The following is a 12629-nucleotide window of genomic DNA, read 5'->3' as shown; positions in this document are numbered from 1 at the left end:
TGTGAGACTGTGAGTAGTGTGCATTGCAATATCCACACACATAAGAAAGCTTAATCATCAGCTGTGAGAAAGAAAAAAAAATATTTGGCAGGATGGAGGAGGAATGTAAATGTCTGCCGGGATTCAGATTCCATCCGACTGAGGAAGAGCTGCTGAGCTTCTACCTGAAAAGCATGGTTTTGGGGAAGAATATGCGCGGCGATGTGATCGGTTTCTTGAATATTTACAACTACCATCCCAATGAACTGCCACGTAAGCAACAATCTGTTTTTGTTTCTTGAGTACTAGGAAGGTAGTAAGTAGTTCATGTGCTGTGCAGGATTGGCGAAAACAGGGGAGAGAGAATGGTACTTCATGGTGCCCAGAGACAGGAAGCACGGCGGGGGAGGGCGCCCCAACCGCACCACGGCTCACGGCTTCTGGAAGGCCACCGGTTCCGACCGCCAGATAGTGAGCAGTTCGGGTGCCAAGAGAGTGATCGGGCTGAAGAAGACGCTGGTGTTCTACGAGGGGAGAGCGCCACGCGGCACCAAGACCAACTGGATCATGAACGAGTATCGCCTTCCCGACAAGCCCAACAAGGAGGACACAGATATTGTAGTGTGCAAGATATACATGAAGGCCACTTCTCTCAAGGTGTTGGAGCAGAGGGCTGCAATGGATCATTCCTCTTTCCCTCTCTCTCCTCCTCCCACCCTTCATTTCGACTTGCAACAATTTCCCAACACAGACAGGCCTTCTTCCTCCAGCTTGGTGTTGCCCAATGGCTTCCACAAATTACCTGAGCTGCAGCTGCCTAAGATGGCCACTGATTGGATGCAAGATTCCTTTTGGATTAATTTAAGTCCATGGCTTGATAGCTTCACTCCATTCGTCCCAATGTGCTGATTGCATTTAACATATGCTAATTAATCTCCTACCTCATTCTAACTACGTTGAGTTAGTTAGTTGGCAACTTTGTATTTGCAAGATTAATAATGATGCTTCTTGCTGATCAAACTCTTTTTTTAACTTTCTCTGCTCACATAATGTGCTGTTACATCCTCAACATAATTCAAGAGAATAGGCCACACGAGGGGATTGCAGACATTAATTTTATACTACTAGTACTATCTTACTTGTCCAGCTTCTAATTGTCTCTGCAATCACAATCACAACAACTACTGTATACATATATTAGATGCATTTAGCAGAGAAAAAAGCAATAATAAAATGTGCAGTTGGCTAATAATGTGGATCAATATGCACATTTCTCAACAATATTTATATTATGAAGCCTCTACCTCACATAAAAGAAAATATAACTTTGTAGATCTGTGTTTCTGTTGGAGGGCATACATCTACATTATTTGTACGTTGCACGAAGACCTGACCTTTTTTAAAACAAATGCACGTATGCTCTCGCCTCATTTCTCATTGATGGAGCTGCCAACCATGTTAACCTCTCTGATATAATACAGATAATGCTGATACTTTGATTGCTGATCTACAGACAAAATTATACTACTACTATTTTCATTATACATATGTTTCTTCTCCAAAACCAAATTTTGAAATCTACACATGCATTGCATTATTTTATTTTCAAGATAACTATATTTTATGGCTGTGATTAGTGATCTGTCATTTTAAAAATAATGAGATGCCTTGTGCCCTCTTCCCCACTATATAATAGGCCTTTACATGGTTGTTTGAGGCATCACAATCTTCATTCAATCATCATTTCAGTTCCAATCCCTATTTTCACCAATAACCAAAAAGAAAGAAATGGCTCTTCACCATGGCCGCTCTCTTAGTTTCCCATCTTCATCACACCCCGCCCTCTCACAGTTCGATGACAGCTTATCCAGATTGAGGTCATCAGAAGCTACTTGTTCATCGCTCTCATCATTCAACGGCAAGATAAATGGCCTAAGAAACTTGTATGAGAGCATTGATGATTTGCTTCTTTTGTCTCACATTCAGCAGACCGTGTCTGAGGAGTGTGTTGACGATTTCATCAGGCTATTGGATGCTTGCAGCTCAGTTAGAGATCTTATCTCACTTGCAAAGCAAGACATCAGAGATCTTCTATCGGCTGTAAGGAGAAAGGATGCTCATGGCATCAATGCCTACCTTTCATCCAGAAAGAAGTCAAAGAAAATGATCCAAAAATCTTTGAAGAACTTGAGACGTAGCGCCTCAGCTACTTCTGAGAATGCTTCCATGTTGAAAGATGCAGAGTCCGTTGCCATTTCCATGCTCGAGTCTCTGCTGTCTTACGTGTTGGGGCATGAAAGCAAGAGATCCTTGCTGTCAAAGCTGATGCATTCCAAGAAAGTATCAGGTGTCGAGAATGAGTTCAACAAGGTGGAATCATTCTTGCAACTCAACCAAGAAAGCGAGCTCGTGAATCACATAACAGAGATGGATTCAGACATTCAAGTTGTTGAAGAAGATCTCGAATCAATCTTCAGGCAGTTGATCAAAACCAGAGTGTCCCTTCTCAACATTCTCAACAACTAGACTCATGTGTAGATTGGAAAATAGAATGATATATTTGTATATTTCCTTGATCATCAATCAACTAAAGATTACCACCACATGGCTTGTGTTTTTATTTCATTCTTTCAGTTATTACCATCTTCTAGTTATATTCCTCCATGAAACAATCGTAAGTTTTACTTATTTCCTAATATTGTTATACCAATGGTGATACTTAATCAACCTATTTATTTTCTGATTTATGCCTTCCTTTCACCTTCCTGTCCACATGGGAATGATTGGTACAGTCGAAAACAATGAGAAGTCTTGAACATAATGATTTTTCCAAGATTAAAAAATGTGTAATGAATAGAGAAACATTCAGAGACGTTGATCATGTTTATAAAACTTGGATGTTTGATCAGGTCAAGAAATCATGCATCCTATCTGTCTAGCTAAGGTCAAGAAATGTCGAATGGGTTTAAAACTTTAAGATCAGCTCTCATTCCTCTCTCGCATCTTATTCGGGACTATCATCTCTTAAGGTTGTATGAACTAAGTTTTGCCTTCCTCTTTTGTTACTATATAGGAGAAATGGACTGGGAGGCAGCTACCCAGATTGAAAATCGAGACAGCAAGTGTGATAGAGATCAAGCTAGAAGATTTCCATTTTTCGTTGGCGTCAAGATTCTTTCGACATTACTTTCCATGTTTGAGGATTTATTTCCTTGTTTGGTTTTAAGTTGATTCAAGTAGGAGTCCTAAATTTAGGACAGTCTCAACCGTAGGCCTCTTTTGAAGATTATTAGGCCTCTTGTCTCAGGGATCTTCGGTGGATTGTTTTTCTTTGAGTGTTATTCCCAGTTCTCATCTTCCGTTTTCCTCTTTTCTTTTGCTGTCAGGAAAAAGGGGAGCTTTCAGCAGACCTCCTTGCCGGGGCTCCTCTAAATGCTTGAAAAACTCTGACGAGCAAACTAAGTCTATAGGCAGAGATCTGAAGAGAGGAAAGTCTCTGAAGTCCTTTAGAGACTACTGATCAGGTCCAGAAAACTTGAGCTCTTTTGGATGCAAGAAAGTAGTAGTTAATCAGATCCAAAAAACATGTATCCTTTGAGTCCAGCTCAGTTAGCTCACATGCCTTCTCTGAGCTCTAAACGCTTCGAAAATTCTAGGAAGAGCTCTGAAGTGAAGAAAATCTCTAAACCCTCCAAGCCGAGGCTGATGGAAAATGAAACATGAATTTGTAGACTTATTTGCTGGAGAGAATCTGACTTGGAATGATTCTGTTGGACTAATTTCCTTGCCTTGATAAAGCTTCTTTCTCTCTTTTTCAACTCACCTTACTCACTTTTTTGGCCTCAAACTCCAGTATTTGCCCAATCCACAATTTTTCAGATATTCTTGAGCAAATGAGAGGCAAGCTAAAAGAACTACCATGTTGTTTTCAACTCCAAAAGGCAAAAAACTGCCATTTTCTCCTATTGTTATCAATATACAAAACAGGTCTATAAACTGAACCAATAAATTTCTGCAGCCATCTTCGTAGAAATGGTTGTACATATACAGATGGATGGACAATATAGTTTTGCAGAACCAGATATATAGGCATTGGAGGAGATTCACTATTATTCTGGCTATGTCTACGCGTTGTTTCCCACCATCATAACAAACACATTACAATTGATCCCATATCTTCATGTGATTGCACATGAAAATAGAGTATAAAATATCTATCTTTTTGCAGATCTGTGCTTCTGTTAGAGGGAACAAAGCTATATAACTAACTCAATAAAATGAACTCACCTTGTTTCTGCCAACTATGTGAAAGTCTGTGCTGCATTGATAAAGAGACGACTTTTAATTGCTCATCTGTAGACAAGATAATACTATATTCTGATCCTATGTTTCTTCTCTAAGAGCAGAATCTCAAACCATATCATGCATTTTAACGAACACATTATTATAACTCCACATTTTCATGCATGAATTCTGATCCAATGTGAAGCATCACAGGTTGGCTACTAAATAATGAAGTTTGTATGCATCACAGACAAAACAAATAAAAAATATAATTTGGCAGATCCGTGCATCTGTTGGAGGGTACAAAGCTATATTAATATGTACACCACACAATGAATGAACCTATATTAAAAAATATGCACGTGTGATCTCGCCCTCTCTCTCATTCATTGCATATTCCAATGGAGGTGCCAACCGTGCTGTAGAGATAATGATAGGACTTTGATTGTTGATCTACAGACAATATAGTGTTATATTATGATCCTTTGTTTCTTGCACAAGAGCAGAACCTCAAATACCCTCATGCGTTACTATAAAATATTGTTTATGACAGTATATTTTATGGCAATAACACTCTCCCTCATCTGTCATTGAGAAAATAATGAGGATTCCTTGTGTCCTCTCTCCTACTATATATTAAGCCTATACATGGTTGTTTGAGGCATCACAAATTTCTTCCTTCAATCTTATTTTCACCAACAACAAAAAAATAAAAACACAATGGCTCTTCAACACGGCCGCTCTCTAAGTTTCCCATCTTCATCCCATCCCACCCTTTCACAGTTCGATGACAAATTATCCAGATTGAGGTCATCAGAAGCTACTTGTTCATCACTCTCAGCATTCAACGGCAAGATAAATGGCCTAAGAAACTTGTATGAGAGCATTGACGATTTGCTTCTTTTGTCTCACATTCAACAGATTGTTTCTGAGGAATGTGTTGATGATTACATTAAGCTATTGGATGCTTGCAGTTCAGTTAAAGATCTCATCTCGCTTGCAAAGCAAGATTTAAGAGATCTTCTCTCTGCTGTAAGGAGAAAGGATGTTCAAGGCATCAACTCCTACCTTTCTTCCAGAAAGAAATCGAAGAAAATGATCCAAAAGTGTTTGAAGAACTTGAGACGTAGCTCCTCAGCCACTTCCGAGAGTGCTTCCATGTTGAAAGATGCAGAGAGTGTTGCCATTTCCATGCTCGAGTCTCTGCTGTCTTACGTGTTGGGGCACGAAAGCAAGAGGTCCTTTGTGTCAAAGCTGATGCACTCCAAGAAAGTATCGGATGTCGAGAATGAGTTCAACAAGGTGGAATCATTCTTGCAACTGAACAAAGAAAACGAGCTCGTGAATCACATAAAAGAGATGGATTCAGACATTCAAGTTGTTGAAGAAGATCTTGAATCTATCTTCAGGCAGTTGATTAAAACCAGAGTTTCTCTCCTCAACATTCTCAACAACTAGACTCATTACGAGATCAACAATTTTGTAGATTAGAAATTAGGAAAAAGATTGATATATACTTGTACATTTTACCTGATCTCATCAGTAAAAGAAAAATCTCAAAGATTCTACTACATGGCCTCTTCTTTTATTTTCTTGTTTTATCTTTTTCTTTATTTTCTGATTAAACCAAGAAAAAGAATTACTAAAAGTTGATAATAATTGATAATAGGTAAAAAATCATTTACTCCTGTTCAACTTATATAACCACTTTATTTGAAGAATTTCATTACCTTTCTGTGAAAAATCATTAAACTGCCATATACCTTAACCTCTTTATATGAAGTTTCTTTACCTTGCTGTCTACAAAAGATAAATGTAGTAAAAAGTGAAGAAAATATTCAAAGAATGTAGTAATAACTTAACAACAAATATGATGAATTAGTGAACACGAGGGAGTTGCATTGTTTAATGTTATTATAGTTTCGAGATTCCAATTGTCTGTCAAGAGAGAACAATAACTGACTATGTATCACATGCTTTCACCAGATAAAAACAACCTTTCACATGAGCTGTTGATAGACTGTTAGAAAATTGAAAATTGTATGACAGGAAGAACAACTGGTCATTGGTATCAAAGCTGATGCAATCCAAGAGAGCCTCAAACAATTTCAACAACGTGGATTTATTCATGCAACTGGACCAAGAAAACGAGCTTGTGATTCTGAACCACTTGAAATAGATGGACTCGAGCATTCAAGTTCTTGAAGGAGAACTCAAATCCGCATTCAGGCAGTTGATCAAAATCTGAGTTTCCCTCAATTTCTCAACCTCAAGTCTTCAACCTCATCTTGAGATTGAAAATTTTGTAATTAGTACATAGAAATACACTTGCATATATCAAATCGATCCACAGATCATTGCAATACAAACAGATACTATTATGCAGTATAGCATGTGCTGAAGAGCTTGAATCTTGATCAACATGAATGATGAGAATACAATGCCCTATCGAGTTTAGGTGAATTTTCCATTTTATTAGTACCAAATTGGGAAACTCAAATATTTTTCATGGGCAAAATGAACTACTACTGCCTAAACTACATAATTCTTCATGAACCTGTTGACTTGGATTTCTTCTTCTATTATTCAAGACAGCGAGATGAGAACTTCAATCGAGCTGCATGCAAGGATCTTAGAGTACAACTTAACCATTCAATTTTGCTCAACTTTCTGGATAATGATACAGCACGTATGGGGCAACAAAAGCAAATCATCGATGTTTCAAGATAGGCATTTGAGGCTGTTTAATTTGTCCCTCATTGAGTACGGCCTCAGAAGCTCCAAGCTCCGATGCTAATATCAATGTTTCAAAGTTCACGATATCTAAGGTAACTCAGCCCTTTTTTCCCAATTCATTTCAATAAGAAAATAAGGCCTTCATATTGAACAGAAAAGAGTTCAGCGGTCATCTACATTGAATTTATAGCATATATGCAGATAGAGAACAAACTTAATTAAAATTATATTTTCAAGCAAGATCCATGGGGTAATACGACCACTATTTTGGTTATGTCTATACATTGTTTCCAACCACAAGAAAGAGACTATTTAAATCCACACATATTTTCATGCATGAATTTTCATCAAAAGTGAAAGACAGGTTGGCTGCAAGCCCCTACTACAGACAAAATGAATTAAAGAAAATATGATTTTGTAGATCTGTGCTTCCGTTGGAGGACACAAAGCTACATAATTTGTAAGTTGCACGAAGAGCTGACCTTTATTAAAAGAATTGCACGTATGTACTTGCCTCGTTTATCATTGATGGCAAGGTCTTATGAAGCTGCCAACCATGTTAAACTCTGTGACATTTATATAATGGTGAGACTTTGATTGCTCATCTACAGACAAAATAATACTTTTTCAAAAATATGTTTCTTCTCCAAAAGCAAAATTTAAAATCTACTCGTGCATTGTATTATTTATTTTTGTGGCAGTGATTATGATCTGTGATTGAGAAAATAATGAAGATTCCCCGCGTACTTTTCCCCACTATATAAGAAGCACATACATTGTTCTTAGAACATCACAATTTTCTTCTTTCAATCATCAATTCAATTATATATCTTTTTCACCAAGAACAAATTGAAAGAAAGCAATGGCTCTTCACCACATCCGCTCTCTTAGTTTCCCATCTTCATCACACCCCGCCCTCTCACAGTTCGATGACAACTTATCCAGATTGAGGTCATCAGAAGCTACTTGTTCATCGCTCTCATCATTCAACGGCAAGATAAATGGCCTAAGAAACTTGTATGAGAGCATTGATGATTTGCTTCTTTTGTCTCACATTCAGCAGACCGTGTCTGAGGAGTGTGTTGACGATTTCATCAGGCTATTGGATGCTTGCAGCTCAGTTAGAGATCTTATCTCACTTGCAAAGCAAGACATCAGAGATCTTCTATCGGCTGTAAGGAGAAAGGATGTTCAAGGCGTCAACGCCTACCTTGCTTATAGAAAGAAGTCAAAGAAAATGATCCAAAAATCTTTGAAGAACTTGAGACGTGGCGCCTCAGCCACTTCCGAGAATGCTTCCATGTTGAAAGATGCAGAGTCTGTTGCCATTTCCATGCTCGAGTCTCTGCTTTCTTACGTGTTGGGACACGAAAGCAAGAGATCCTTGCTGTCAAAGCTGATGCATTCCAAGAAAGTATCAGATGTCGAGAATGAGTTCAACAAGGTGGAATCATTCTTGCAACTCAACCAAGAAAATGAGCTTGTGAATCACATAAAAGATATGGATTCAGACATTCAAGTTGTTGAACAAGATCTCGAATCAATCTTCAGTCAGTTGATCAAAACCAGAGTTTCCCTTCTCAACATTCTTAACAACTAGACTCATTATGAGATCAACAATTTTGTAGATTAGAAAATAGAATGATATACTTGTATATTTCCTTGATCATCAATCAACTAAAGATTACCACCACATGGCTTGTGTTTTTATTTCATTCTTTCAGTTATTACCATCTTCTAGTTATATTCCTCCATGAAACAATCGTAAGTTTTACTTATTTCCTAATATTGTTATACCAATGGTGATACTTAATCAACCTATTTATTTTCTGATTTATGCCTTCCTTTCACCTTCCTGTCCACATGGGAATGATTGGTACAGTCGAAAACAATGAGAAGTCTTGAACATAATGATTTTTCCAAGATTAAAAAATGTGTAATGAATAGAGAAACATTCAGAGACGTTGATCAGGTCCAAAAAACTTGGGATGTTTGATCAGGTCAAGAAAACATATATCCTATCTGTCTAGCTAAGGTCAAGAAATATCGAATAAGTTTACAACTTTAAGGTCAGCTCTCATGCCTCTCTCACATCTTATTCGGGACTATCATCTGTTAAAGTTGTATGAACTACTAAGTTTTACCTTCCTCTGTTGTTACTACATAGGAGAAATGGACTGGGAGGCAGCTACCCAGATTGAAAATCGAGACAGCAAGTGTGGTAGAGATCAAGCTAGAAGGTTTCCATGTTTGAGGATTTATTTTGATTGTTTAGTTTTAAGTTGATTTAAGTAGGAGTCCTAAATTTAGGAGGGTATCAACTGTAGGCCTCTTTTGAAGATTATTAGGCCTCTTGTCTCAGGCATCTTCGGTGGACTGTTATTCTTTGAGTGTTAATCACAGTCCTCATCTTTCATTTTCCCCTTTCTCTTCATTTATGGGTTCAACTGCTGCCTTTACTCCATATAAAAGTGGCTTGGGTAACATCCGGAAAAAGGGGAGCTTTCAGCAGACCTCCTTGCCGGGGCTCCTCTAAACGCTTGAAATACTCCGACGAGCAAACTAAGTCTATAGGCAGAGATCTGAAGAGAGGAAAGTCTCTGAAGCCCTCTTGATGTCCTTCAGAGATTACTGATCAGGTCCAGAAAACTCGAGTTCTTTTGGATGCAAGAAAGTAGTAGCTAATCAGATCCAAAAATATGTATCCTTTGTGTCCAGCTCAGTTAGCTCACATGCCTTCTCTGAGCTCCTTTAAACGCTTCGAAAATTCTAGGAAGAGCTCTGAAGTGAAGAAAATCTCTAAGCCCTCCGAGCCGAGGCTGATGGAAAATGAAACATGAATTTGTGGACTTATTTGCTGGAGAGAATCGGACCTGGAAGGATTCTGTTGAACTTATTTCCTTGCCTTGATAAAGCTTCTTTCTCTCTTTTTCAACTCACCTTACTCAGTTTTTCACTCAGACAATAAATCAGCTCTTTATTGGCCTCAAAAACTCCAGTATTTGCACAATCCTTATTTTCTCAGATATTCTTGAGAAATGAGAGGCGAGCTAAGAGAACTACCAAGTTGTTTTCAACTCAAAAAGGCGAAAAACTGCCATTTTCTCCTCTTGTTATCAATATACAAAACAGGCCTATAAACTGAACCAATAAATTTCTGCAGTCATTTGCCTAGAAATGGTTGTATATATACAGATGGATGGACAATATATTCTTAGCAGAATTAGAAATATAGGTATGAAGTAGACTCACTATTGTTCCGGCTATGTCTACGCATTGTTTCCCACCATCATAACAAACACATTATAATTGATCCCATATCTTCATGTGATTGCACATGAACATGGAGTATAAAAATCATTTTGTAGATCTGTGCTTCTGTTAGAGGGAACAAAGCTATATAACTAACCCAATGAAATGAACTCACCTTGTTTCTGCCAACTATGTGAAAGTCTATAGACAAGATAATACTGTATTCTGATTATATGTTTCTTCTCTAAGAGCAGAATCTCAAACCAGATCATGCATTATAACGAACACATTATTATAACTCCACATTTTCATGCATGAATTCTGATCCAATGTGAAGTATAACAGGCTGGCTACAAAATAATGAAGTTTGTATGCATCTCAGACAAAACAAAGAAAAAAAATTATTTGGCAGATCTGTGCATCTGTTGGAGGGCACAAAGCTATATAATATGTACACCACACAATGAATGAGCCTGTATTAGAAGATATGCACGTGTGATCTCACCCCCTCTCTCATTCATTGCATAGTCCAATGGAGGTGCCAACCGTGCTGTAGAGATAATGATAGGACTTTGATTGTTGATCTACAGACAATATAGTGTTATTTTTATGATCCTTTGTTTCTTGCACAAGAGCAGAACCTCAAATACCCTCATGCGTTACTATAAAATATTGTTTATGACAGTATATTTTATGGCAATAACACTCTCCCTCATCTGTCATTGAGAAAATAATGAAGATTCCTTGTGTCCTCTTCCCTACTATATATTAAGCCTATCCATGGTTGTTTGAGGCATCACAATTTTCTTCCTTCAATCATCATTTCAGTTCTAACTCTTATTTTCATCAACAACAAAAAAGAAAAACACAATGGCTCTTCAACACGGCCGCTCTCTTAGTTTCCCATCTTCATCTCATCCTGCTGTCTCACAGTTCGATGACAACTTATCCAGATTGAAGTCATCAGAAGCTACTTGTTCATCGCTCTCATCATTCAACGGCAAGATAAATGGCCTAAGAAACTTGTATGAGAGCATTGACGATTTGCTTCTTTTGTCTCACATTCAACAGATTGTTTCTGAGGAATGTGTTGATGATTACATTAAGCTATTGGATGCTTGCAGTTCAGTTAAAGATCTCATCTCTCTTGCAAAGCAAGATTTAAGAGATCTTCTCTCTGCTGTAAGGAGAAAGGATGTTCAAGGCATCAACTCCTACCTTTCTTCCAGAAAGAAATCGAAGAAAATGATCCAAAAGTGTTTGAAGAACTTGAGACGTAGCTCCTCAGCCACTTCCGAGAGTGCTTCCATGTTGAAAGATGCAGAGAGTGTTGCCATTTCCATGCTCGAGTCTCTGCTGTCTTACGTGTTGGGGCACGAAAGCAAGAGATCCTTGTTGTCAAAGCTGATGCACTCCAAGAAAGAATCGGATGTCGAGAATGAGTTCAACAAGGTGGAATCATTCTTGCAACTGAACCAAGAAAACGATCTCGTGAATCACTTAAAAGAGATGGATTCAGACATCCAAGTTGTTGAAGAAGATCTCGAATCAATCTTCAGGCAGTTGATCAAAACCAGAGTTTCCCTTCTCAACATTCTCAACAATTAAACTCATAATTATGAGATCAACAATTTTGTAGATCAGAAAATAGGAAAAAGATTGATATATACTTGTACATTTACCTGATCATTAGTAAAAGAAAAATCTCAAAGATTTCTACTACATGGCCTGTTCTTCTATTTTCTTGTTTTATCTTTTCTTTATTTTCTGATTAAACCAAGAAAATGAATTGCCAAACGTTGATAAAAATTGATAAATGGTAAAAAATCATTTACTTTGCTGTAAAAAACCATTTAACTGCCATATACCATAACTTCTTTTATGAAGTTTCTTTACCTTGCTGTCTAAAAAAGATAAATGTAGTAAAAATTGAAGAAATATTCAAAGAATATAATAACTTAACAACAACTATGATGAATTAGTGAACACGAGTGACTTTCATTGTTTAATGTTATTATAGTTTCAAGATTCCAATTGTCCCTCAAGAGAGAACAGTTACTGACTATGTATCACATGCTTTCACCAGATAAAAACCACCAATCACATGAGCTGTTGAGTTTTTATATATATTTGTTTGTTGATTTATAGAATGTGTTAGAAAATTGAAAATTGTATGAAAGGATGAACAACTGGCCATTGGTATCAAAGCTGATGCAATCCAAGAAAGCTTCAAACAAGTTCAACAAGGTGGATTTATTCATGCAACTGAACCAAGAAAACGAGCTTGTGATTGTGACACTTGAAATAGATGGACTCGAGCATTCAATTTCTTGAAGGAGAACTCGACTCCGCATTCAGGCAGTTGATTAAAATCAGAT

General features: G+C 37.5%; 5 protein-coding genes across 5 annotated transcripts; all 5 read left to right on the top strand.

Moving 5' to 3' along the window:
- Positions 1-33: 33 nt before the first annotated feature.
- Positions 34-1065, top strand: LOC125190597 (NAC domain-containing protein 6-like). The gene is made up of 2 exons (XM_048087927.2): positions 34-252; positions 320-1065. The coding sequence occupies exons 1-2, from the start codon at positions 93-95 to the stop codon at positions 886-888; spliced, it is 729 nt and encodes a 242-aa protein (XP_047943884.1). The 5' UTR covers positions 34-92; the 3' UTR covers positions 889-1065.
- A 682-nt stretch (positions 1066-1747) lies between these two features.
- On the top strand, positions 1748-2566 carry LOC148926786 (uncharacterized). The gene has a single exon (XM_089058126.1). It carries the CDS (start codon positions 1768-1770, stop codon positions 2503-2505), a length of 738 nt encoding a protein of 245 aa, XP_088914252.1. The 5' UTR covers positions 1748-1767; the 3' UTR covers positions 2506-2566.
- A 2381-nt stretch (positions 2567-4947) lies between these two features.
- Positions 4948-5813, top strand: LOC125189397 (uncharacterized). Its single transcript, XM_048086678.2, has one exon. It carries the CDS (start codon positions 4984-4986, stop codon positions 5719-5721), a length of 738 nt encoding a protein of 245 aa, XP_047942635.1. The 5' UTR covers positions 4948-4983; the 3' UTR covers positions 5722-5813.
- Positions 5814-7831: 2018 nt separating this feature from the next.
- LOC125189398 (uncharacterized) lies at positions 7832-8749 on the top strand. The gene has a single exon (XM_048086679.2). The coding sequence runs from the start codon at positions 7862-7864 to the stop codon at positions 8597-8599; it is 738 nt and encodes a 245-aa protein (XP_047942636.1). The 5' UTR covers positions 7832-7861; the 3' UTR covers positions 8600-8749.
- A 2318-nt stretch (positions 8750-11067) lies between these two features.
- Positions 11068-11950, top strand: LOC125189399 (uncharacterized). The gene has a single exon (XM_048086680.2). The coding sequence runs from the start codon at positions 11122-11124 to the stop codon at positions 11857-11859; it is 738 nt and encodes a 245-aa protein (XP_047942637.2). The 5' UTR covers positions 11068-11121; the 3' UTR covers positions 11860-11950.
- Positions 11951-12629: the final 679 nt, after the last annotated feature.

This window comes from Salvia hispanica, chromosome 5 (genome assembly GCF_029641045.1).
Source record: "Salvia hispanica isolate PSC_SH4W2 chromosome 5, Shi_PSC_v1, whole genome shotgun sequence".
Lineage (NCBI taxonomy): Eukaryota > Viridiplantae > Streptophyta > Magnoliopsida > Lamiales > Lamiaceae > Salvia > Salvia hispanica.
The sequence above is the reverse complement of the archived record's forward strand: the minus strand, read 5'-3'. Positions and strand labels throughout refer to the sequence as shown.

Coding starts and splice junctions, on each gene's coding strand:
- LOC125189397 (XM_048086678.2), top strand. CDS start 4,984: ATGGCTCTTCAACACGGCCGCTCTCTAAGTTTCCCATCTTCATCCCAT.
- LOC125189399 (XM_048086680.2), top strand. CDS start 11,122: ATGGCTCTTCAACACGGCCGCTCTCTTAGTTTCCCATCTTCATCTCAT.
- LOC125189398 (XM_048086679.2), top strand. CDS start 7,862: ATGGCTCTTCACCACATCCGCTCTCTTAGTTTCCCATCTTCATCACAC.
- LOC125190597 (XM_048087927.2), top strand. CDS start 93: ATGGAGGAGGAATGTAAATGTCTGCCGGGATTCAGATTCCATCCGACT. Junction 253..319: donor CCATCCCAATGAACTGCCAC/GTAAGCAACAAT, acceptor TGTGCTGTGCAG/GATTGGCGAAAACAGGGGAG.
- LOC148926786 (XM_089058126.1), top strand. CDS start 1,768: ATGGCTCTTCACCATGGCCGCTCTCTTAGTTTCCCATCTTCATCACAC.